This window comes from Rhamphochromis longiceps, linkage group LG2 (assembly GCF_057381845.1).
Source record: "Rhamphochromis longiceps isolate RC_006_pf linkage group LG2, R_longiceps_female_GT1.1, whole genome shotgun sequence".
Lineage (NCBI taxonomy): Eukaryota > Metazoa > Chordata > Actinopteri > Cichliformes > Cichlidae > Rhamphochromis > Rhamphochromis longiceps.
Genome location: NC_140558.1, coordinates 29497054 through 29522337, shown reverse-complemented (window position 1 = coordinate 29522337; position 25284 = coordinate 29497054). Strand labels below are relative to the sequence as shown.

The 25284-nt window shown below is 40.7% G+C and overlaps 3 protein-coding genes across 12 annotated transcripts in view; 1 reads left to right on the top strand and 2 right to left on the bottom strand.

Moving 5' to 3' along the window:
- The window catches only part of ankhd1 (ankyrin repeat and KH domain containing 1), a 33684-nt gene extending 26682 nt beyond the window's left edge, over positions 1 to 7002 (bottom strand). For 7 of the 8 annotated variants that reach the window (XM_085421828.1, XM_085421812.1, XM_085421820.1 and 4 more), the window contains exons 1-2: positions 6539 to 7001; positions 3475 to 3628 (exon numbers count right to left, since the gene is read on the bottom strand). In XM_085421828.1, coding sequence (XP_085277954.1) covers positions 3475 to 3628; positions 6539 to 6817 — 433 coding nt within the window. In that variant the 5' untranslated portion in view covers positions 6818 to 7001. Of the gene's footprint in view, positions 1 to 3474; positions 3629 to 6538 lie in introns of all 8 variants that reach the window. The other variant, XM_085421853.1, reaches the window with a different exon arrangement.
- Positions 7003 to 9208: 2206 nt separating this feature from the next.
- Positions 9209 to 15454, top strand: hnrnph1 (heterogeneous nuclear ribonucleoprotein H1). Of its 3 annotated transcripts, none has more exons than XM_085421890.1 (11): positions 9209 to 9362; positions 10222 to 10318; positions 10403 to 10558; positions 10652 to 10795; positions 11916 to 12054; positions 12813 to 13018; positions 13172 to 13284; positions 13399 to 13534; positions 13621 to 13704; positions 13815 to 13907; positions 14641 to 15454. In XM_085421890.1, exons 2-11 carry the CDS (start codon positions 10237 to 10239, stop codon positions 14733 to 14735), a joined length of 1248 nt encoding a protein of 415 aa, XP_085278016.1. In that variant the 5' UTR covers positions 9209 to 9362; positions 10222 to 10236; the 3' UTR covers positions 14736 to 15454. The 3 variants fall into 3 exon arrangements, with proteins under 3 accessions (XP_085278016.1, XP_085278024.1, XP_085278032.1); XM_085421898.1 differs by having other exon boundaries at positions 9224 to 9362; positions 12813 to 12991; XM_085421906.1 differs by having other exon boundaries at positions 9224 to 9362; positions 14637 to 15454.
- A 61-nt stretch (positions 15455 to 15515) lies between these two features.
- Positions 15516 to 21164, bottom strand: rufy1 (RUN and FYVE domain containing 1). Its single transcript, XM_085421878.1, has 17 exons — positions 20792 to 21164; positions 20388 to 20567; positions 20182 to 20299; positions 19980 to 20081; positions 19778 to 19901; positions 19627 to 19688; positions 19332 to 19467; positions 19120 to 19221; positions 18907 to 19023; positions 18635 to 18802; positions 18430 to 18527; positions 18224 to 18343; positions 17886 to 18015; positions 16843 to 16937; positions 16703 to 16751; positions 16542 to 16619; positions 15516 to 16436 (listed from the first exon to the last, which is right to left on the bottom strand). Exons 1-17 carry the CDS (start codon positions 21123 to 21125, stop codon positions 16293 to 16295), a joined length of 2157 nt encoding a protein of 718 aa, XP_085278004.1. The 5' UTR covers positions 21126 to 21164; the 3' UTR covers positions 15516 to 16292.
- Positions 21165 to 25284: the final 4120 nt, after the last annotated feature.

Genomic DNA, 25284 nt, shown 5'->3' with positions numbered 1-25284 from the left:
AAGAGAAAGGGAGATATTACGCAAGTACATACAAGTATGGCTACTGGTAACAGTAGCCTTCATTTATAATCCATGTGCAACTTGTCTTACACCATGCATTTCTTGTAATTAAGTCTGAGCATTTACAGTCTCTATAAAACATAACACAAAACAAGGAACATTTAATTAAAACTACAGAAACAATTGTTAATGTAGTTATTAAAATAATCCGAATTTGCCAGCAAGATATTTAACCTGATCAAACATTTATTTCATGTTTGCATATGACATCCCTGCAGGACTCAACCATGTATGCTTAGCATAAATTATTACTATGTCACAACTAGTAAAGCTAGTTCAATTTACTTAGGAGGGGTGTAAAATTCTCCTGATCAACAGCTCGGTTCAACTCATTTTTAGGCTATGGTTTGGTTTACAGTTTGCTAAACGTTAGAAAAATGGGTAATATTTTAACTGCTGAACGATAACAGAAGTCATATGTCCAGTTCACTCTTTAACTGTTTACATTTACTACAACGTTTTAACAGCTCCAAAAGGCAAACTTGCATACCATTATACTGTGGACACTTTTGAAGCCATTTCTCATATGCAATCACTAATTTACCAAACCACAAAAAATCCTTTTTTTTTTCTTTTTTTTTTTTAAAGTATGTATGTATGTATGTATGTATGTATGTATGTATGTATGTATGTATGTATGTATGTATGTATGTATAAATAAAGTTATATTTGGCCAAAATTAATTAGGGGTAAGATTACGGTTGTCAAAATGATACTCAGATATTAAATCAATACTAAAACTATTATCAAATTACAACATTTATTTGTAACTATATCAATACAGACAGTGGTGTTTTGTCTCCAGCTGACACACGACGCCACTGTGGCCAGATAGACACACAGCTCCTCCCCTCACTAATAGCTGAAGAAGTTAACTTTCACAACGCTTTAGGAGGACTTTAAAGGGGTCAATAAAGCTCCTGTTTCACCAACATGTAAGCAGTAAACAGTGATCTTAAATCTTAACCTGGCCATGGCACATATTAGCCACATAACTATTAGCAATTACCCAATAACCACATTGGCCATCTGCTGTCATTAATTCAGCAGCTAGAAAACCGTGGGTTACGGATGGAATATTGAGCCTTGACAGAGTTAATTAAGGACACGTGCAGAATTTGGGTTGCTGAATGTGCAGAGCATTTTTGCAGAGTGTGGAGAACTAATCTGAGCAAATAAAGAGCAGCTAAATTAGATGGGTTTCAATTCTGGAGCGCAGAGCTGAGGATGTAAGGAGATCCAGACTAACGCAGAGCAGTGTGAACAGTGAATGAGAGAGAGGCTGGAGGCAGATGTTCGACATAATGGAAAAAAATACAGCAACATAACTTGACCCCCCACCCCCCTCCTAAAATAGAATTAAAATGTTTTTAAAAAAATAAAATTAAAAAAAAAAACCCAGTATGGTGACCGCCATATTTTTTGATGGTAAGGTAGACTGTCACTGTTTGTCTACTTAATAGAACACTTTTCTTCGCCTCAATTTAAGCAAGCAGAACTGATAACATTTGCTGCCTAGCTCCAACATTGACATTATTGTTTTATAATTAACCATAGCCAGTCTTAATGACAACAGATGGCTAAGGTGACTATCAGAAAATACCTAACAGTTTAACAGTTAATGTTAAAATGTGAGCTGACGAGGTTAACATTTATGGCAACTGTTTCATACATCAATATTAATGAAATGGGAGCTTTATTGACCTCTCAAAATTCCTCCAAAAGAATTGGGAACATCCACTATTTCAGCTACTTGCGATAAGAGGTCCTGTGTGCAGGTGTCAACAAGAGGTGGCAAAGATGGCACTGTAGGCATCGATGCTTTTGCAACTAAGTATCAATTCTGACAGCTTTGTTTAGTCTCCATCCAGATGGCTACAGCGGTGAAACAAAGTTTGGCTTCTTTTTTTTTTAAATGTTATATCAATCCCTTTGATAGGAACGTAATAAAACCTTGACAACGGCAGCAGTAGTTTTAGGCACAACACCAGGGCTATTTTTTTAGGTTTTGCTCTACATGGTATAATTTATATACCTGAAATCTTTGGTACCAGATTTGTTGAAAAAGTTATACCAGACTGTTTGGGCACATTACAAAAAACAAAAAAAAAAAAAAAAAAAAAAAACCACAAGCTAAGGAAGATAAGGTCATATCTATTAAATAATTTAATTTGTTATCACAATCCACAGCAATGGACTGGAAAATAAGAACATTAATTCCCATATATCAGACTTAGTTTCAAAGTGCATATATCTTTATCAAACACTGTGCAAACTGCTGCTCTTTTCTCCCCATTTAGGGCATTTCAGACTATATCCAAACAAATGTATTTTCAATTCAAAACTTAACAGCTGTCAGTGAACACCGTTGTGTTTGCGGTATCCTATCTTGTTTACACTTGGAAGAGCTTTCCAAAAATTCCACTTCTAGTGAGCCGAGTTTCCGTGTGAGTGACATAGCAAAATGCATTGAAAATGCTACATATACCTTCCTATGTGTGGACAACATGTAAAACAAATAGGAAAAACTCCAAATAAGCCCAAATAATAAATCCATACCAACATATTTAGATATATTTTGCAATAAACAACAGCCTAAGTCAATATTCCACCAATCTCACCAGACACTTGGCATCTTTGTGGATGGTCTTGACAGGTTTGGTATTTGGCTAGTTTGCTCATGCAGGGAATGAAAGGAGGCTGTACAGATCTTTATGCCACAATCATTTCACATAAACGCTACTCCTCTCAGCTAATCTATATAAAAACAATACAAATAAGCTAACAAATCAATGAAAACATAAATAAACAACTTATTTTTCATTATTGTACATGGTTGTAGAGATCTCAAGTAAACCAGTAACGCGAGTTACTAGCTGTACTGTTTAGACCGGCCAGAGAGAAAGGGGAATAGAATGAGATTAGCCATTAGCCGTTCAACACAAGCTCTGTGCATGCTGTGGAGGCTCAAGCGTGTTCCAGTGTTAATCTGCATGGTAATGTTCACGTGCCCAAACGAAGCCAGGACACCCAGCCCTAATGGATTAATCTACACAGACCTTCTTACTCTGAGATTACAAGTTCTAATTGAACTAATTTATCCAAATCACTTTCAAACTATCTGCTGATATGACACTTACAGAACCGACAGTTTCTCCTTATTACAATTTCAGGCCTTAAAAAAAAACAAACAAACAAACATTTAAAAAACATAAGGCCTCCACTTTTAAATGCCTGGGAATGGATTATAGAAAAAGACTGAGGTAGAAAGGTGTGGTTTGCTGGTTCTGTATGTTGAAGCACAAATTAAAACAGGTTGTATAAAAATGGGTGTGGTTAATGACATACTGATTGATTACATATTAATATTTGTCAAGAATTATGGCGAGCTGAGTTCAGACAATGCAGTCATACCTGCAGCTTCCAGTAAAGCTTCAAGTCTGGCCTGTGTCTCTGGATCAACTGTTCTCAAATCTACTCCATCTGTAGCGCTGGACAAAAGTAACTCTGACGCTGTCTTCATAATGGGGTTATCCAGGTCCTCCTGGTCCAGAATGAATGACTCCACCTGGGAGAGACAGGTAAGGGTCAGCAACAAAATCTTTTCCCCACTGAGAGCTAGTTTATGATACCATTTGGATTGCAGGCCATTAATTAAAGAGTATCAAATCTATATCAGGTTAGTATTTATAAAAATACAAAAAGGCAAAAGGAAAATAATTACACTACTGAAAACATTATTTACATTACTCTGTATAAAAAGCGGCCATACGCATACAAATGCACCACCTATAAAAAGACCAGGCATGTGGCTCTTGTTTATTTATGGTTTCTCTCAACAGAGGGAAAGCAAAAAGGAGCACAAGGATAAGAGTCAAAGCACAGGAAGTGCTACGGCCGGGAATTACAGCCCCTAAACACACACACGGATTCAGCTGAGAGTCAGCTGCCCAAGCAGAGCTCTACAACCTCATACCTGAGCTTTGGCTCTCAGATATCATAGTCTGTACTACAGAGTTTCTTTCACAAAATAAAAAAAGTTTTTGTTTTAAAAAAGAAGGGGATCAATGAAATATTTTTGTAAATGTGACTACAGCACAAGGCTAAATTGGATCTACAGTCACATATATTACTGAAAAACAGAAATTAAAGGTCAAAATGAAAAAAAGATTGTTTTTCATCTGCTCACATTTGAAAATGTATACTCCTCTATCCATAACCATTAATGAGTATGACAAATCACAGATATAAACAAATAACCTATACAAATAACTAAGAAAAAAATAATAAAGCGTCTTTTTTTAAGTCAGACTTTGACAGCTGGATGTTTAATTCTGTTTGCATCTTCAAAGTAACATCTTAACTGTATCCAGATAGCTGTGGAAATGATTTTGTTAAAAAGCAGGTGAAGTAAACAAAACTGTCTGAACACCAACATGGGATATATAAATAATCTGTGCAGGGCTTCATGCAAGGGGATTCATTGCATTTGATCAAGTATTTATGGTACAGTAGGTCTGGTATACAGATTACCTACTAACCAATATAAATACCACAAACATTACCTCAGACAGAGAGACTACCAGGAAAGGTATGATTCTAAATATGATCTTGAATAAATTACTGGTCATTTTCAAACAACCCCCAGCAAAACCTGAGAAAGAACCAATATCTCTATGTCCACACACACAAGCTGCAGCAGACTTTCGGGGTCTGGTCCAGAGAGAAACTGTTGTGAGGGAGTCAGCATTCAGCAATGTGGAGGAATTCAGCTATATGAAAGGAGTGCAGTGCACAACAGTCCATGGGGGATGTAGTTCTACAGAGGCCTTTATCATCAACAATGGGTATCACTCTTCAGTATTAATGAACTACAGTTCCCAGTGTTGGTATCCACAGAGCTGGAAAGGCCTAGAATGGCATCTACTTAATCCTGGGGCTCAGATTTTTGCTACTACCCAGTGCAGCGTGTTCTCCACAGGAGTGAAACACCACAACAAATGCTCCCTTTCAGCCTTATAAAGTAGACTGGGTGAGCAAGAAAACATGATTGCAATGACATGCCTTTGCAATTTGAGGCAAGTGACAAATTAAATATTTTTTTCTGCCGCTGCTACACAGCTGAGCTAATGTTCAGGCAAAAACAGCAGGATATATTGACAGCTGGATGAGCTAACACCCTCACTTGTCTATCAAAGGTGTAGCAGTGTGTCTTAGACAGAGAATCCACTGGTCACATACTAGCCATCCATAAACAAGACAGCTCCACAGGTCCAGTGCTCCTTGGTGCAGGTTCATTGAACACCAAGAACTTTTCAATGGAAGCGTTTTTTTAAATAGTACAAACTACCGTACACTAACCCTCAAGTTGCCATGAAAAAAGTCACATGGACATCTGACAAGTTTGTGCAAATCAAGCAGTCTAACAACTTCCATTTCAGTGTCTGCTGCTGTCATACGATATGGTAAACTCAATTATATGGGAACAGTAAAGCTGCAAAGTCTCATAACGTTCAAACGGACGCTGTAAAAAAATAATAAAATAGCGAGGCATTTGATGAGTGACTATAGCTCTGAAGATTTTGACAAAAATCCCCTAAGATGTGGCTCTGCCACACGTGCATTTGAAATGCATATATGACAGGGTGACTGAGGGTTTTACACACAATTTAAACTATGTCATCCCAGATGACAAAACATGTCTAAAGTGCGTTTAGCTGACGGGATGCAGTCACACCTGTCCGCCGTGTGTGACATTGAAAGTTGGACACCTCTCAACGTGAACTCAAATCGCCCTCAAAATGTGACAACGCAAATAAAGCTGACAGTCACCGTGGCCATCTGAACGACCTAGGTGAACGGCTGGAAGACCAGTTAGCTAATTAGTCGACACCGACTGTGGAAATACGAGCAGCAAAATAATTATATTTTTAAAAATCCGAATCTAAGCCTATCGAAAAGTTAGCCTAAGGGACAATCGGTGTTGATTTACATGGTGTGGTGGGAAAAGTGACGTAATTGCACCACAACTATGAAATGGTAGATATTTAGCTGGCCGTGTACGTCCGTGGGTTTGTGGGCATCATCCATTTGCCGTGGCTGGAAAGCTGCTGGATAGCTTGCAAACTTGTGATGGGTGTTGCGAGACGACAGCTCCAAACGAGGCCGTCGTCGCTTACACCCGAACTAGGCCGTGGCCACAGCCTGCGCTGCATAAATAAAACATTTCAGCCGGTTGGCGTGAACAACTGCTCCTGTCTCACCAAACATGATCGACAGTAAACTGTCCATAAGCGTCTCAACTGACGAGGGGTGTTATTCTGTTGACGGGTTGGTTAATTTTACGTAATTTTAGCGGCCTGGGAGGGGGTGGCTGCCAACTGCGAGCTAATGTGCTAGCTAGGAGCCAGCTCGCGCTAGGAGAGGAATGTTGCCTAGCTCTATGGTTAGGCTTAGCTAACTAGCTTAGCGTAGCTACCTCTGAAACCTCGTCTTCGTCGCTGCCGGATCCTGGACCCGAAGAGAGGACGGCTGCGGCCGCTAGTTTGAAATCCAGTCTTTCGGCAGCAGGCCCGCCTGGCTCGCCGTACAAACGTACTTTCTTTCCACCTACACCAATCCCAATGCCCCCTAGTCCGACTCCTCCTGGTGTCGCTCCTACCCCCATCCCTGCCACTGGGGAGCGAGGAGTCACCGAGTCAATCTCGTCCTCGAAGCCGTCCGTCAGCATTGCCGTCCCGGCTACTGCATCCTGCATACTTGTGTTCACGATACGTGCGTTAACGTGCTAGTTGTTGACTTAAATGTCTGTCCAGGCGCGTTCTTGTGGAATATTCGCGTGATTTTACTTCAGGGAATCCAGAAACTCTCCCGAAGCGAGGGTTGAGGAGGATCTCTTTCCCCCAGCCATTAACTTTCTAACAACCTAACCCGATACGCACAGTTTCTGAGAAACGCCGCCCTTGTGGAAAATCCTCTCGACCGTATTGGTTCATCAGGAGAGACATGTCTCTTCTATTGGTTAAAGCTGATGCTTGTCAAAATGAGCCCGCGACGTCATGTTAGGTTTACCAATATCACGAGGCAGTAGAACGAACGTCAAGACATGACATGGTAGGCCAACTTAACTAGTTGCTAGTTTTACTAGTTGATGTAAACTCATGTTGGGATACCGTTTGCACATAAGGACTACTTCGAAAGTGTACTGACACTCTTTGTAAATTATAATGAATCATTTAGTGTGATTTTTTTAAATGTGAAATAACGGGTATCAAGTCATTATTGAGTGCTTCCAATTAAATATAATGCAGTTAAATAATTTATTGGTAATCATACATAATAATTTAAAGAAACAAAAAAATATTTTTTTAGCAAAAATACGCACACAAAAACAACAAAAATTAACAAACAATGGTGTATGATGAACAAACTTTTCATTCACAGATAAGTTAACAATGTAATTGATGCTCTGAAACTATAACCTCCAAAATGAGTGGTTCTCATTGTGGGGTTTTATGGGGTGGGACATTTTGCTGGTCCACTTATTTAATTTGGGTAAATTGTCTGCACAAATACATGTAAAGTAGTTCTGAGTGGTCATCTAACGGGAATGATGTCTTCCAGAGAAGAGATCTGAGAATTTGTTCTGTTTTCAGTGTGTCCCGATAAGTCCTGAAAGTGAAACACCACGCATGAAAACAGTACCTTCCCTCCCATGAGAGGAATGCAGCCAACATTAATACACCTGTATACCACTATACCCTAACAAGTCCAAATGTCTACTGTGAAAGAAAGTCCATTTGTCACAAGATATCCTTGAGGCTTATTGAACTGTGCGTGCTTTGGCGACTTTTGTACAAGATTAAATACACAATGGTGACTTCAGTGATGAATAAATACTTCACTTGGACTGCCCTCTAGTCCAAAAGATCACTGTAATGTACTCGTAAAGTCAAAAGCCTACCTGGAGCCTTGTTTGTGTTTGATGTAATCTTACAGAACTACCAGTGAATTCAGGGTTGTCACCACCATGAACCAAGACATCTGAACTACACAAAGGTCCTAGATTGTGTTTACACCTTACCTTATAGATCACATTTGATTCAGTAAGGACTGAGTGTGGTTAAAAACAGTGTATTTCATTCCCTTTGGTTAAACCCCATGTGACTGTGTTTGATTATTGTGTGACTATTCATACATTTTTTGAAAGCATTTATTTCCAGAATTGTGTGCTTTATATGTTTTAACTAGCAGTGTACACCAATACTAGATGAGTGTAACCTTGAATAAGCAGCATTACTGAAATAATGATAATAAGTTAACAAACACTCTTCATTTACTCCACATATTTTTTAATGGTGTCACTGATTTGCAACCAACTCCCTGCTGCAGGTCTGGGTCACTTGTGGTCTATATCTGGATTACTTGGGGCTGCTGACCCCGTGGCTAATTTCCCAGACTTGGATTAAGCCTAGTCCTATCTTAAAAGAAAACTCTGACAATGCTTATAATTGGGGAAAAAAAGTTTTTACTTCAGGGATAAGCTCAATCCAAGTCTGGGAAACAGTCCCTATTGTATATAAACATGGTCTTTCAGGCATAGTAGTCACCAAAACCGGTAACTGAGGCTTGTATTATCATTTAGTTCCAATAATCAAAATAAGCCTCATCGAACTAGGTTACTATTACAAACTACCCTAGCACGAAATTAATATCTGTTGAGGCTTGTAGCTAAATGGGTTGTTTTTAGTGATGTAGTGTGGTACTTTGAGCTGGCATTGATAAACATGAACTCTTTGGCCTTGCCATAAAAAGTAGCTCATTCATATACACTAACTCAAAAAAGAAAAGAAAAAAGCTGAAAAGGATTACTGACGAATGTAAACAGGGTTACTTGGATTTGTAGGCCAGGAGAAGTCGCCAAGACCTCAAGCAGAAACGTCATCGGTTTTGGGCGTGGACACAGGCCAGTTGGAGGCGTTTGGTTATTTCGTCAGGATTGCCAGGTGTGTTTAAAAATCCACCCTTTCTGTCACGTTATTTATTACACACCCTTTCACAAACTATACATTCTTCGGTTTTGATACAATTAAAAACACAAATAAATAATAAAATTTGTTATAAACGTATTTTATTTGCGTCATTTTTTGGCCTTTTGAAGCAGATGCCATGATGAGGCGCGCCGTTTTGGTTCCTGAAGGGGGGATGGTTGGAGAATTCTGGCAACCCAGTGGAGAGTTTCAGCCGCACCACGCAGGTCTGATTACACACACTCCGGCGTGTTGCATCTGCGTTTGTATCAGGTATATTGATAAATGTATCTCTCGTTTTACTTGGTTATATCATGGTTTGAACAACTTTTCTCATAATGTACATAGGTACAGGTTTGAATGTGTGAATCAGCTTTAATACAGGTAGCTTAGTTAACGGTACTAGCTTAAGAGCTAACTGCCGATGCTAATAACATGGCGCAGGCCAAGAGGGCCGCTTTTGTTCTATTGTGTGGGTGCGGTAGTTAATATGCTAAGGGCCGTGCACTGCGTTTAAAGTAAGTGAGATATTTCGTAACAAATCAACAACATGGCTCTTTCGAACTCTTAAGTAGTTGACGAAAGCCAACAATCGCGGAAATATTGTCGAATGAAAGTGGCTGGCTACTGATTTTGTGCTGCTAGCGGGCACCGACTCGGAGCTCCCGCTTTTTGTTACGTGGATGCCGGTAGTTCGCTAGCGAGTACTGATAGATAAGGAAATTGTGACGACTGCTCTGGACTTACGTTTGGACAACAACAACCTTTGTTCCGCGGAAGAGTATGAGCAGTAAAGCAATTTTTCTTAAATATCTGTCGAAACTGTCTCAAGATGGCGCTGCTACATAGGCCCCTTTTTCTTGAAATAACTCAGAGTAAATCAAGGAAAGCTTTTATGGCGTATTGTAGTCAATGTATATGTATAAACCAGCCAGTCGGATTTTTTTAATGCAGTTGTATTCAGAATTAGTCGTGTCCCCATTAGAGAGACAGTGTCAGTTCTTGTGAAGAGGGGATCAACGAAAATAAAAGAGTAAACGAAGCACCAGGGTATTGACTTCTGTATTATTGTATCTTTGTTAGTTTGTATTGGTTAATCACATTAAAAGAAGCGTTTATTCATAATCTTCAGGGATCGTGACCAGTCATGGCTGATGAGGGATATGTAGTGCGAATCCGGGGACTTCCTTGGTCCTGTTCAGTGGATGAAGTTCAGAGGTTTTTCTCAGGTATTTATGCATTATTGTTTTTCAAAAGAATACTTAAGCACGTAACACAGTTAGAAATGATCTGATAATGCATTTTGATTGCAGAGTGCAAAATCCTAAACAATGGAAGTGGCATCCATTTCACCTACACAAGAGAGGGGCGTCCCAGCGGAGAGGCATTCGTTGAATTTGAGACAGAAGAAGACCTGAAGATTGCAGTGAAAAAGGACAGAGAAACGATGGGTCACAGATATGTAGAAGGTGCGTATAACAGCATACAGCTGAGTTAATGTCTGATAAATGCTATATAAGTTACCAGTTTGAGCGAAGTAATTTCTCTCTTCTCTGATATAGTGTTTAAATCAAACAATGTGGAAATGGACTGGGTCATGAAGCACACTGGCCCAAACTGTCCAGAGACAGCTGGGGACGGGCTTGTGCGGCTTCGGGGCCTTCCCTTCGGGTGCAGCAAGGAGGAAATTGTGCAGTTTTTCTCAGGTAACAACAAACCTTGTTCGCTGGTTAAATATAAACCCCCTTAATGCTGGTAATTTAAACTTCTCCCCTCCGATCTTCCTTTTCTTGTTTCTGGTTACCGACACCAAAACTTGTTGCATCTAATTTACGAAGAAGTCAGTATGCCATTGTAAATGACAATCTAATGTGGTTACACTTAAAAACAATGAATGAAGGAAATGATGCTGGAAAAGGAAGCCAGTTGAAGTTTAAATAGAGAATTTATTTGAAGACCTGATGTTTTGTACAAGGGCAGGGATCTGTTATGCAAACACCCTTTCCTATCTTTGCCCCTCATTTTCATCTTCAGCCTTCTTCACATTTTCCCCCCATTATGTGGAAACATTTTAAAATAGTCTCAGCCTAATGGTAATACACTAGTTATTGAGTGGGTCCCGCTCATCACTGATATAGCCTCTGTCTTCAATTTTTTTTTTTTAAACTTTTTTTTTCTTCCCCACCATGTATTAATAATTTTATCTTTAAAAGTTGTTTTTTTTTTAAACCCAGTATATCCTCCTGAGCACCAGCCTATTCACTCATGCCCTCTGGTCTATATCTTTGACTTATTTGAGCTATCATATTAAGTCCTGATGTACTTAATAGAGGACATTGTGGGCTTTCCATTGATATCCCATGTGTTTGGGTGGCCTCTTTCAGCTCCAAAGAGGAAGGAAATCACCAAAAAAGTTCAATAGGAAGATTCCTGTTTCCTCAGTTCTCAGGAGGATATGCCAATTCTTAGATTTAACGAAAGAGCAACCACGAATTTTCCTCATGTCACCCACCTAGACCCTCCTCATCAGCACATTAATACTAGCCCGATATCCCCCACACAGTGCCCTTCTTCATAGTCTTCCTCTATCCTGCCATTTCTATCTTATCCCCTAGAATACAGTAAATGTAACTAAATTAAATGGAAAGTCACTGGTTTAAAAAAAGAAAAAGAAAAAAGACACAAAAAAGGAATGAATTGGTATGTGTGATGATGTATAGAGTTTTCCATAAGTCTAATATCTCTCTCTTTAGAGAAAGTTCTCTCTGTGATTGGGCATGTGATTTAATATGTCCCCTGCTGGGGTTATCTGTCCTTGGGTTGAAGGGTTGGAAATCGTGCCAAATGGGATAACATTGCCGGTGGACATCCAGGGGAGGAGTACGGGGGAGGCCTTCGTGCAGTTTGCTTCACAGGATATAGCTGAAAAGGCTCTAAAGAAACACAAGGAAAGAATAGGGCACAGGTGGGGATGGTTGGTTGGTTGGCTGGATAAGTTGCTTTTCTTATGGTGTGCACCTTCAACATCTGAACCAAATGCAAAACTGACACATTTATCTTGGCTACTTGAAGCATATTTGTCATATTTACCACACACACACATACACACAAGTTGCTATCTTAGATCCACGTTTTAAAAAATATATATATATTCACAATGTTCAGGGGGAAGATTAGTGCTTGGTCACCATTCAAAAATATGAGGCGAATCCTGAAATGGAGTGCATGCCCGATTTGGAGAACAAATGGTGTCTCAGCACTAAAAATGAGTCCAGGTTGATAAATGGTAAGGAGTCTCCCTGCTAGTAAAAATCAGAGGGCCACTGTACACAAGGATCTGGAGCCCACTGTCACAGGTAATGCTTAGTGGGTTGCAGAAGGGCTGGAGCTCTCTTTGTGCCTCTAAAACCAGGACAAAAGCTGTCATGGCAACGACACATACCACTATTGAAACACTGAAACAGATCTGAGTCGCTTCAGGTAACCATAAGAAAAGTGTAAAACTCACTGAGGCCCTTATCAATTTGGACAACTTCCTTATTGATCAGTAAATAAGTTATTTTTAATCTTCTTTATTAACGACTAGCAATAAGTACTTAAATCTATTACTACCTATGGACTACACCATGACAGCATCTGCATAGCCCAGTTTCACCAGTATTAAGCAAATGCAGTTTCTCACCCATTCTCCATGCCCTCACTGTGGTATCTGTATGCTCTCAGGTACATTGAGATCTTCAAGAGTAGCCGTGCTGAGGTGCGGACCCATTACGAACCCCAGAGGAAGCCTATGGGCATGCAGAGACCCGGCCCCTATGACCGGCCCTCTAGTGGACGCGGCTACAACATGATGGGCCGAGGGGGGTCCTATGACAGAATGCGCAGAGGAGGCTACGGAGGAGGTGGGTCCAAGTGGGACTGGAGAGCAGGTGAAATCAGATTTACTGGTCTTTACCCATGAAGTTTCTTTTAAATAAACACCCCCTCATGTCTCTTCATGCTTAACAATTCATATAACAATTAATAAGATTAGGATAAAATCCTCATAAGACCTTGTGTTAATTCCATTTATGTATGTTCAGGTGTATCGGATGGACGGTATGGCGATGGCGGCTCTTCCTTTCAGAGCACAACAGGCCACTGTGTACATATGAGGGGCCTGCCATACAGAGCCACAGAAACAGACATCTACAATGTAAGTTGTTGAGAGATCACTGACAGTCCTTTGTTATCTTTTGTGTCGCCGCAGGGGCTTAAAAGCAGACAACACTTGTGATTTGTGCATTTATTTATTTTTCGTCTTTTTTAGTTCTTTTCACCTTTGAATCCGGTGCGGGTCCATATTGAGATTGGCCCAGATGGCAGAGTTACCGGGGAGGCAGATGTAGAGTTTGCAACACACGAAGATGCTGTAGCAGCCATGTCCAAAGATAAAGCTAACATGCGTGAGTTTGCTTTAAAAAATAACTTGAGCACCCCACCCTTTTAAAGCTGCGTGTTAATTCTTATGATTTTTGTTCCTGTTCTGCAGAGCACCGCTACGTGGAGCTGTTTTTGAACTCAACAGCAGGTGGCAGTAATGGAGCATACAGCAGCCAGATGATGGGGGGCATGGGTGAGTCAAAGTTTTAGTGATATTGAAAATAGGGCCCTGTGTTATTTCCCTTAAAATGCATGTGTATCTGTTGGTTTACTCATACAGCCCAATGGGATTTGTTTCCACAGGGAGCCAGTCATCCTATAGTGGAGGCCAGCTGAGCTCAGGGTACTCTGGTGGATACAGCAGCCAAGGAAACATGGGTGGCTACAGTGACTATAGTGAGTGTCAGCTCTGTTGTATTTCCTAAAATATATTTCTTTACAGAACCTTTAAAGGTTTGAGCAAAGACTTATAGTCTAACCCTTTTCTCTGATAAGTGAAATTGAAGTTGTCCTAGGTGAAGGTGCCATAAAACCTTATTTGTGTACTGTGACTGTTTTGTTTATATTTAAACTCGTGACAGCTGTAAGTGTTTGCTGTCTGGCACCAAATGAGATGCTACTAAGTTGTTTTTTGTTTTGTTTTGTTTTTTGTTTTTTTTAAGTCATAAATATTCAGTAACACCTTAAACTGGCCTTGTAAAACACCTTTCTTTTATTAGCTGGCTAATTCTGAAGCACACTTTGAAATAAATAATAGTTATATTGTTACTTAACATATGGTAGTAACAGTAAAGAAAAATCTGCAGCTAAAAAGTGTCCTAAAGTTGGGTTGTTACAGTGTTGCAAAGGGTGGAAACAGTGGTTAATTACCAGAGGAGTGCTGTTATTCCCCATCATTTTATAAAAAAAAAAAAAAAAAAAAAAAAAAAAAATTGAAGCAGCTGCTTCCAAAACTGCTGTGTAATGTATTTAATGACACTGGGTTCTAAGGAAGAAGGTGCTGTGTAGTTCTGTCATCTTGGATCCAGGCTAATTCAGCCCTTTAAACTTGGAAAGCTTTTGTCGTTCTATGCGTGACTCCTTGATGAACTCCTCGGTCCTATAGTGTGTATTTTCTCTCTCTTGTTAGGTAACCAGGGCGGAATGGGAAGCAGTTACTATGGCGGCGGTGGAGGAGGAAGCAGAGGCTCAATGAATGGACTGGGTGGGGGATGGGGAATGTAGTTTTTTCTTTTTGCATTTAGTTTTTTTTTTTTTTTTTTTTTTTTTTAATTAGCATTTTGCTGAAAGGACTGGAAATGCAAGTCTCTCGTAATAATTCAGATAGGGTCTGGTGGGGTTGTTTTGGGGGAAAACAAAGGGTAGGGTTTGTATTATTATTGTTTTGTTTTTTTTAAGTGGGTGATCTTCAGAGAGCAGTGAGATCATATGTTCGTCACAATAAATGTGTCAAAGTGATGTTTGTCTTCCCCATTCCTCACAGATTTACAAATAACATAAACTGTGCTTTAAGTTTATCTTTCCCTGGAAGCGTGCCGTTTTGTGTTACCGTTCTTTAAGCACGGTTAACTCATCCTGTGCTGGTGGATTTAACAAAACGTTTTAGTGTCCGAGTGCATGAACAGAAACTGAAAATGTCCGGTATCTTCTAATGTTTGGACCTTGTTTCACCTTTTACATAGTGTTCAGCTTCATTTTAAATTCCTGTACAAAATGTTAATCTAGGTTTGGGACTTAACATGGTCAAAGCATGTTTTGTTTTCTTATGGTGTGACTGTTAGTGCTCTTTTTCTGTTCCTGGATGAGGGCTATACAGAGAGCAAGTTCATTTCAAATCTGCTACCATGAAGGTTTCTACTGCTTCAGATGCTGTTTGTATTTCTTGTGCACAAAGTGAATAAACTAGTCTGGAATATCTAATTGACACAAGTGGTGGAAAAACAGGAGGCTTTATTCATTTATCAAATATCTAAAGTTAAAAGAAGTCAAATTAAGAAAATGGCGTTGTAGCAGTTGACGTGATCCATAAAATCCTGATAGAATACATTCTAAAATAGTGTTGCTGTTGCCAACATTCTACAGTCATTTACACAATTCTGCCTGCATCCAGCAGTGGGGTTAGAGCTGATCTTAAAAAGGGGGAGGGGGGAAAGTGCATAACAAGGCTGAATATCAAAGTCACTTCCAGAATTAAAAATGCACCCCTCTAATTCAGGATTTTCAAAGGTTTAAATATAATCTTTTAAGACAAAAGTAAAATATTCAGGTTATTTCTGTTAAATTTATTTTGAAAATCATCCTAAATAAAGAAAGCAGTGTGCCTTTACATTCTGTGAGTACACAAACCTGCAAACAGCAGAGATTCTCAGCTCAAGCTGAAATCCCAACAGTACATCCACAGTTTGAATTAGAAAAACTGCACATATCAAAAGGCCAGTTTATCAAGAGATTACCACATTTGTTAAACTCTGTTAATCCAACCCAGGGAAACATTGGTGGCAGATACTCAAGCCTTTCCATGTCTATGCAAAGTCTCGTTAGCATAAAGTCTGCATAAACTACTTTTTATTAAAATCCATCCTGTCAACGTTAAAGGCGACCATTGTCAGTACAAATAAAATGCCTGAATTTCAGGTAACTGCATCAATGGAACACCAAATCACATTCCCGCCTTTTTTTTTTTTCTTTTTCCTTTTCATAACACAAGTATTTAAATTCATTAAATGAGTATATTCAGTGTTGGAGCGTGTGGAGAAAACATTAAAGCCTGTGGGTATGTCGTCAGGAACCTGTGGAGGAGCTTCTCTGCAGCAGCAGGGAGTGGCACACGTCGCACACTCGCACAGGCCGTGGATACGAAGGCAAGGCCAGCTCATTACTGGAGCAGCTGTTGCAGTAGATGTCTCCGCAGTTTCTGCAGTGGTGCTGTGCATGCAAAACATACAGCGTGACGTGGCAACATTTATGTGACTGCGGACGTTAACGGAAGCGGCTCTCAAGTGAAATGTAATGGGGGTGGGCGGAACGTACCTTTCTGCGTGAGATGGAGAACTCCTTCTGGCATTGTTTGCACTGAGTGGCTTCATCATCTTTCAGCCAAGCGTGGCCCTGAGAAGAGCAATGGTTTCTCATTCCAAGTCTTACAGCGTCAACAATAAAAGTAAACCACCCTCGACTCTTTAACATTTTACCTTCAGGGCCTTGTTGACCTCCTTGAAATCTTCCATCTTCAGTTTAGACCTTTGAGAAAGATGAAAGTGGCATAAATTCTCCTACGTGAAATGGCATTCCTTAGTAAGAAAAAAAAAAGAAAAACATCGCAGTTACTGACTGGCTGAGATGCAGTCCCATTTCTTGTAGAGCCTGTTCCTGCTGCTCGCACTTCTGCTGCAGTTGCTGCTTCTCCTGCTTCAACTCCTGCAGCTCCTGCAAAGTCGATCCATAAGAAGCAAAAGAAAAAAAGGTCATAACATCCCATTTATGTTCAAGAATTTGTAATATGCTCTTACACCGCTTACAAGAGGATGAAACAGGAGGGAGGCTTTGTTAAAGCTGTCATACAAATAATATTTTTGTAAAATAAACTATTTCTTTAAGGTAATGTCATCTGGCATAAATATATAATTCGCTGGTGATGAAGCTGAAAGGTACAGTTTCTAAATTCCTGTGTTTAAAATATGAAACGTTACCAGCAGACTTGAAGAAATAACCAACAACAAACCGCATAACTTTTAATCTAAAACATCTATGTACTGTGTTGATGACATTCAGTGAAGTTGGATTGGGGCTGCACAGTACTTTCTTGTAATACCACCTTGTACCACAAGATGGTACATCAAGCCAATTGAATTAATAACCAGGTAAGTCAGGATGAGCACGTTCTCTTTTACAAAAGGAAAAGCTTCTTAAGAACCTTGGACACAAAGGAGTATCTAAAGTTAAAAGAATAGCACCACACATTCAAAAACATCTCAACACACCCACTGGTAAAACACTGCTCCCTGGTGGTGAAAGGCGTTGCTGCATTTTGAAGGCCATAATTACAAAAGGTACTTTTTAATGAACATAAGAATAAAAAAAAAAAGCTCTTATTCTGACTTGTAGCCAACTCTAGCAATGTAGCTTCATTGCTAGAGTCTAGAAGCAGTCTCTACAAAGCCAATCACACATTTTAAATGTTGGCATTGGATTACAGTATTTTATGCCTGTGTGTAGGAGTAATCTTAGCTGCAGCTGTAGGTTGCCTTTCACTTTGAAAATAAAACTTCATTTGTCAAGAGCGCACACATTTTTTTCCATCGCTATAATTCGCCTATTTAGATCCGAGCAAGTGTAACGTGACACAGGTTGTGTGTGTGTTTGAGAGATGCTGACCGAGTGCAGGCCCTGGAGCTGCTGCAGCTGTGTGCGCAGTTCGGTGCTGTTGTCCTGCTCCCTCTGGAGAGCTTTTTGCAAGTTCTGTCTCTGTTCCCTCTCACTGCGCAGCTCGTTCTCCAACCCCAGCCTGTGCTCCGAAAACACAAAAATGTGACTCAAGTCATCAAACTGCAAACTACTGCATGGACTCGATCTACACAATGTTTGAAAAGTTTGAGAACAAACATTTTAGGTGAATCACATTTGCAACTTTGCCCTTTTATGAACCTTTTCTCTACATACTGCTTAATACCACACTCAACCCCCCCGCCCCACCCACAATTGTATTTCTTCACCTTAGCGTATCGAGATCTGTTAGCTGTTTCTGCAGAGCATCGACTTTTCCCTGCAGCTCCACCTTCATGTCTTCGTCCGACTGGTCGTTCTGCTTGCGCTCCTGCTCCGATCTCTGTAGTCTATGAGTCACAAAATATGAAGAGGAGCGTCAATTTAAAGGAATGTAAATGCGAAACTGAATCTCAACCTAGGCAAGCACGCATACCTCTGCTCAAGTTCCTTCATGGTGTTCTCCATTTCATTCATCCTCTGCTCAAGCTGCACGGCCTCTGCCTGCTTTTTTTCTGCTTGGCGGTCCGAGTCCTGAGAAACCACACGATTTGGACAAATGCGCAATCTGTGTGTGTGTGTGTGTGTGTGTGTGTGTAAGTGCGAAAGACAAAGTTATAATCATGCTCATCTATTTATACCTGAGCTTTGTGGAACATCTGCACATTGAGAGTCTTGACTTGGTCAAGCTGGAGCCGTAGGGCTGCCAGCGTGTCCTGTTTCTCATGCGTATCCTTCTCCAGCAGTTTCATGGCCACCTCCATCTCCTGCTTCATCCCCACCTGCAGCTCCAGTTCACGCTCCAGCTCCTAATACACAAGGGAGTCAAATTCAGTTAGAGTTGAGTCAAAACCCAAAAACACCAGGTGTGGAGTGTTGGTTCAGTCTGTCCTGGAGGTCACTGATACTTGACCTGGCGAATGCGCTTTTCCTCCTTGTACTGCTTCCACACCACATTGTACATCTCATCCAGGCCTTGTCTAGTCTGTTTGTATGTCTCCAGCTCTGCCTGGCTGTCCTGAAGCACTGCCTGAAAAATAAAAACATGGCATTTTTCATTCCTTCTTAAAATCTGGAGGGGCTTCAGCTGCAGTTAGTCCTAGACACTTTTCCCCCCCCCCCACACCTCCTCTTTTCTCTGGCTGGACTGCAAGATCGTCTCGTTCTCCTTTTTCAGCTGTTCCTGTTCTTCCCGTAGAGAGTTGATTCTGTCTGTGGCAGCTGTCAGCTGAAGAAGAGGAGAAAACACACACACACACACACACACAAGCTGATGTTAAAGAGGATCAATCCAGTGCGAACACAGTCCCACAGCTGCACACACAAAGCACGCCTAACCTCCTCTACAAGCTTGCTATTAGTCTTCTCTAGAGAGTCCATCTTAGCCTGAAGGTCAGTGACGGTGCCGCTTAGGTGACGATTTAGCTCCTCAATGTAGTGCTTCTGATCCAATATGGCTGTCATCTTCGAATCACTAAGGAAGGGAGCGATACAATTACCATCTTATAGTTGTGAGACATATCTAACCAAAGTTTAGTAAGGATTTTTTAATATGGGGTCATGCTTTAAACAGTAATAACAATATAGAACAGTCCAGATTAAAAAAATAATGTAAAGCAGTGTAGATGCTTACTCTTTTGGAGTCTCATTGCTAGCAGAGTCTTTCAGATAAAGTGAGAAGTCGATGACTGCTACCTAAACGGGAAAGAAGAGCAGATCACTCTGTATCTCGATCCAACTCTTCCTCAGAGTGAAACTGATTCTTACAAAACAGCATCACTAACCTGTGAATCAAGGTCCTCCCCTTTAATGCAAAGGTTAGCATCAATTACGTTGAGGCCCACCAGCAGCCCCACCATTACCGACCCTTCGTCTTCCAACATCAGTGCTCCAAAGTCATAAAACTCACTAAGGGATTTAAAAGGTAAAGTGGATGCTAGGAAGAAACCCATGTTTATAATGCACTATAAAACAAGTGTAACTGACCTCAGGAGGTCCTTGTGGTCCAGCAGGGCCTTCATATAGTCGGCTACTTTCTTCTGCATAAGCGCCAAATGCAGCCAAGCCCTTCCTCTCCCCAAACCAGTCCTAAGAAAAACAAAAACAAGAATGACAGTATAAGTACAATTAAACTCAGTTGCGATGCAGTTTTATTATAGAAATAATATAATGGCATTTAATGGCATACTTAATGCCAGGCATGTCTCTGGCACTGGTGGCGATGTTGACAGACTCCGTGCATAACTTTTCTACCAGCTCCAGTGGTCCCCATATAGACTTGTTGTAACCAATGAAGGATTTCTTGGCTGAATCAGACAACATGCAGAATTAACTTCAGCATGCAGGCAGCTAAATATAGCACAACAGCAAAAGTCAGATTTATTTACGTCTAACCTTTAAGACCGTGTTTGAGGCAGTGCTCCAGGACAACAAAAAACTGCTGCAGAGGAGGGTACTCCGAGTCAAGCGTCCTGCCCAGACTCATAGAAGACTGAATCAACACTCTGATGCTGAGCTTCAGCATGCTGAGCAGGTTGGATCTTTCTATTGCCATTGAGTCTTTGGGGGGAACAACTGTACAGAAAGCATGAAAAAAAGGAGAAGCTCTGAGGTTAATTCTGTCAGATGACATAGCCGGAAAAGGAGCACTTCACTAACCAAAAAAACCAAGAGTCTGATCTTGGAGTCATGTGATGTGACAGCTGACACTTATACAGTGTTTCAAGTGCCTGTGACAGCCGCAATGGTTCGATCTTAAAGTGCATTAACTAGCAGGCATCAGAAAAATCAAAGTCTACCTGGAAGCTTTTTCGCTGAGTTACTGAGGTCACTTTCGGCCTCATTCTCGGTCGGGGAGCTCGCCGCGTATCCCTGTGAGGGCTTTCTCTGGATGGCAGCGTAGCTGATCCCGCTGCTAATCGTCTCTGTGGCCTTACGAGCCAGAGACAGGAGAGGAGCCGACCAGCTGTTCTCCTCTGCGACCTGGGAAGCCTGCCTCTCGGTCCAGTCCTGCTCGCTGCCCCCATCCGGTTCGCCATTAGTCGCTGGTCGTAAAACTTTGGGCTCATCTTGTTCTTGTTTTTCGTCGCGCTCTGTAACAGCTGTGTTTACTTCCCCTGCTTCGTCAGCCATGTTTGCCCTCCCCCCGTCCCCCTTTCTCGCGTATAATTCACGTGATCGCCTTAAACCAATAAGCGACGCTTGTGAGGCCTGACGTTCTTTTACTTTTGATTCATTGGCGGTTAGCAAAACACACTGGAGTTAAATCACTGCCACCTGTTGGACTTGGCTGGAGAGTGGCGGACTGACAAATATCTAATAACTAAAGATCGCGTTTTTATTTATTCACAGTCAATGAAATTTTAGTTTTGCCTTTCAGGTTAGTGTGTTGGGTTCGTGTGGGTCACAGGACAGGAGCCAGAACTAAAGATAAAGATTTTCATTGGGAGTGACCAGTAGGGACAAACAATTACTTTCGAGGGACACCTTGAGTTGAGAGGGTTGAAGACAGAGTTAGAGAGGCAGGCTGAGATGGTTTGGAGAAGGGATAGTGGACATATGGGACAAAGGATGCTAAATGCAGCTGCCAGGCAGGAAAGAATAAAAGAGAAACGAGGAAGACCTTAGAGGAGGTTTGTGGATGTAGTGAAGGAGGAGATGCAGAGGGCTGACAGAGGAGGATGGTAAGGATGGAGTGAGATGGGTGCAGATCATTTGCTGTGGAAGCGGAAGGAAGCAGATGACAGAAGAAGATAGAGAAGAAGAAAAAGTCATGTTACTTAAGATTGAATGTTCATGTCACACAGAGGAAATTTGTATTTATCTTTTATATTGGTTTTATTCTGTTTTTTAGTCTTTATTTGTGAGTTTAGTTTTTATTTGCATGATTTTATTCTGTTTGTATTGCATGGTTTTTAGTGGCTTATTTGACATTGTTTTAATCCACTGTGGACTGGCTGGGCATGGGACAAATTAGCTGATAGTGATCACCTGAGACATGGGTGTGTCCAGAGGTGGCCTATCAGCTGTTTAAGGGACCCTTTAAAAGGAAGCTGACTGGGGCTTGGGATGACAGAGGCACACGATATGAAAAGGAACACAAGAAGACCAGGTCATGGATGGATAGATGGATAGATGGATAGATGGATAGATGGAATCACTGCCTGATCGCGGGGGTGCGGCGCCTCATCTGGAGACGGACAGGTGAGTGTGACGTAGCGACGCAGTCCCGACAGCAGGAACGGCGACAATAGGAGACAACGCCTGTGATTGACAGCATTTGTGAGTAGCGTCTCCACTGTTGTTCACCGGGTGCAGCCGTGTTGGGAGAGGGTCGCCATGGCTATAAGCCAGGGCAGCTTCCAGGACGATGGTTGTGGCCCCTATTTGTTTACTTACAGGGCGATGACGCGAGAGGAGGCGATCGAGCAACGGACTCAGTGCAGAATGCGAGCTGAGCTGGGATGTGATGGGCCCCGTAAAGGGACGAGAAGGGGATAGCAGGCTCATCCTCGTCTGCCTGGGACGAGGCTGCCATGCTGTGGATTTTTGAAATTTGGCCATCAATTTCTGGAGCAAAGACTACTCACATTGTTGGAACTTTTGGTACAACCCTGTCTGGATTACGACTTTGATACAGGATATTGGACTGGACTAACGGAGTTAACGAGGTAATTGCAGGCTAGCCAACGCGTTACCAGGCTAACAGCTGACTGAGGAATCAGCTGACCGAACCTGCTACCAGGGTAACCAGATAAAATGGGGCCGAAGAGGACACCGACAGCTGAGGAAGTCGAGGACATTAAAAAGTCCCTTGACTTCATAATGGAGGAAATTTCTACTATCAGGTTGCTGCAGAAAAATATCATTGAAATTGTGTACCTCCTCCGCATCCAAAATGCCGAAAAAGATAAAAAGATTGCATACCTGGAAAGTAAGGTCGCTGACCTGGAACAATACTCCAGGATAAACGACGTCATCATCACTGGGCTCCATATTAAACCCCGGTCATACGCTCAGGCGGTGACCGCTGACAGCAACGAGGAACCTGGAGAGCTTGACATTAGCTCCACGGAACAACAGGTGGCTGCTTTCCTGCGGTCCAAAGGGATTGCCCTGGACTGTAACTCTGTCGAAGCATGCCACCCTCTTCCCAGGAGGAACGGCAACATACCGGCTATTATATTAAGGTTTGTAAATCGAAAGCACAAGATTACGCTGCTGAAACAAGGAAGAAAATTAAAAGGATCTAATGTCTTTATCAATGAACATCTAACCAAACACAACGCTGAAATAGCCAAAAAAGCGCGACACCTTAAGAAGCTGGGAAAAATCCAAGGCACTTGGACGACGAACTGCAAAATATTCATTAAACTAAACGGATCACCAGAGGAAGCCAAAGTTCTGACCATTAAAAATATGGCGGATCTCGAAAAATATCAGTGAGCAACACGATCTGGACGGCAAACAAGGTAACAGACAACCACACACTCACTTATGACACACACTGGAAGGAAGAACTCAGATACATCTGGAAGAATCAGCTGCATCAGTCAGACAGTTGCAGAATATGATCAATTGGAACTGAAAACATTTAACTATATGGATCACAATACACACGACTTGGAATATGAAATAGATCCAGACAACAACTTTTTCTCATCTAACAATAACAATTGCTGCTACTATACAAATAAAGACTACAATCAGAGGATTAAAACTGAGAATAAATTATCAATTATCCACTTTAACTGTAGAAGTGTCTATGCTAATTTTAGTCATATCAAAGAATATCTTAACCAGTTTTCACATCCATTTAGTGTCATTGCCTTATCAGAAACTTGGATCAATATGGAAAAAGGAACAGACTTTGAACTGGAGGGTTATGAATTCACATTTATAACTAGGCGAAACAAAGGAGGAGGAGGAGTGGCCTTGTATGTGGACAAATCCTTGAAATTTAATGTGGTGGAAAAGATGACGATGGTGATTGATAATGTACTAGAATGTATTACAGTTGAAATTTGTAAAGAAAAAAGTAAAAATGTAATCATTAGCTGTATATACAGAGCTCCAGGTAGTAGTATTGAGACATTTAAAGACTGGATAGAAGAAACATTTATTGAAATAGCTCGGAAAAAAGTTTTCATTTGTGGAGACTTCAATATTGATTTGCTAAACCCAAATAAACATAAAACCACTGAGGAATTTATAAACACAATGCACTGTATGAATCTATTCCCTAAAATTACTAGACCTACCAGGATTACATCACATTGTGCAACTCTCATAGACAACATTTTTGCAAATGACATTGAAAATAAGACTGTAAGTGGACTCCTGATTAACGACATAAGTGACCATCTTCCAATTTTTACAATCTATGATAGGAATTACAAGATCAATAAAATGGACAGTAAAAAGGAGTACAGACGAGTAAGAACAGAAGAAAGAATGAATGCATTTAAAAAAGATTTATTGAAGGAAAACTGGGGTGAAGTATATCAGGAACAGGACGTTAATAGTGCTTATAATAAATTCCTTAGAATATTTACATTACTGTACAATACCAACTGTCCAATAAAGCAATATAGTAGGAAACAGAAATATATGGACTGTCCATGGATAACAAAAGGTCTGCAAAATGCATGTATAAAGAAAAATGCTCTATACAGAGAGTTCTTAAGAACGAGAACTAAAGATGCTGAAATCAGATACAAAAGATATAAAAATAGGTTAACTAATATACTTTTAGTAAAAAGGAATACTATAAGAAGCAATTAGATATAAATAGAAATAATAATAAAAGATTATGGGAAATCCTGAACAGTGTTATAAAATGTGGGACTGGACAAAAGAACTATCCCAAGTATTTCATTTGTAATGACCATGAAGAATACAATATGGATGTTGTGGCAAATAGTCTCAATGAATTCTTTGTAACTGCTGGACCAAATTTAGCAAGAACAATCACTCATCCTGGGAAAGCACAGGAAAAACCCGATACACTGATTGACAGAAATCCATATTCTATGTTTCTCGCAGCCGTTGATGAAAATGAAGTTCTTGAAATTGTCAAAAAATGTAAAAATCACAAATCTTTGGATTGTAATGATATTGATATGATAGTGGTTAAAAGAGTCATTGAGGCTATTATAAAACCATTTACATACATCTGTAATTTATCATTTCAAACTGGTCGATTTCCAGACAGAATGAAAATAGCAAAAGTTATACCTCTATACAAATCTGGAAACAAACACCATTTCACAAACTACAGGCCTGTCTCTTT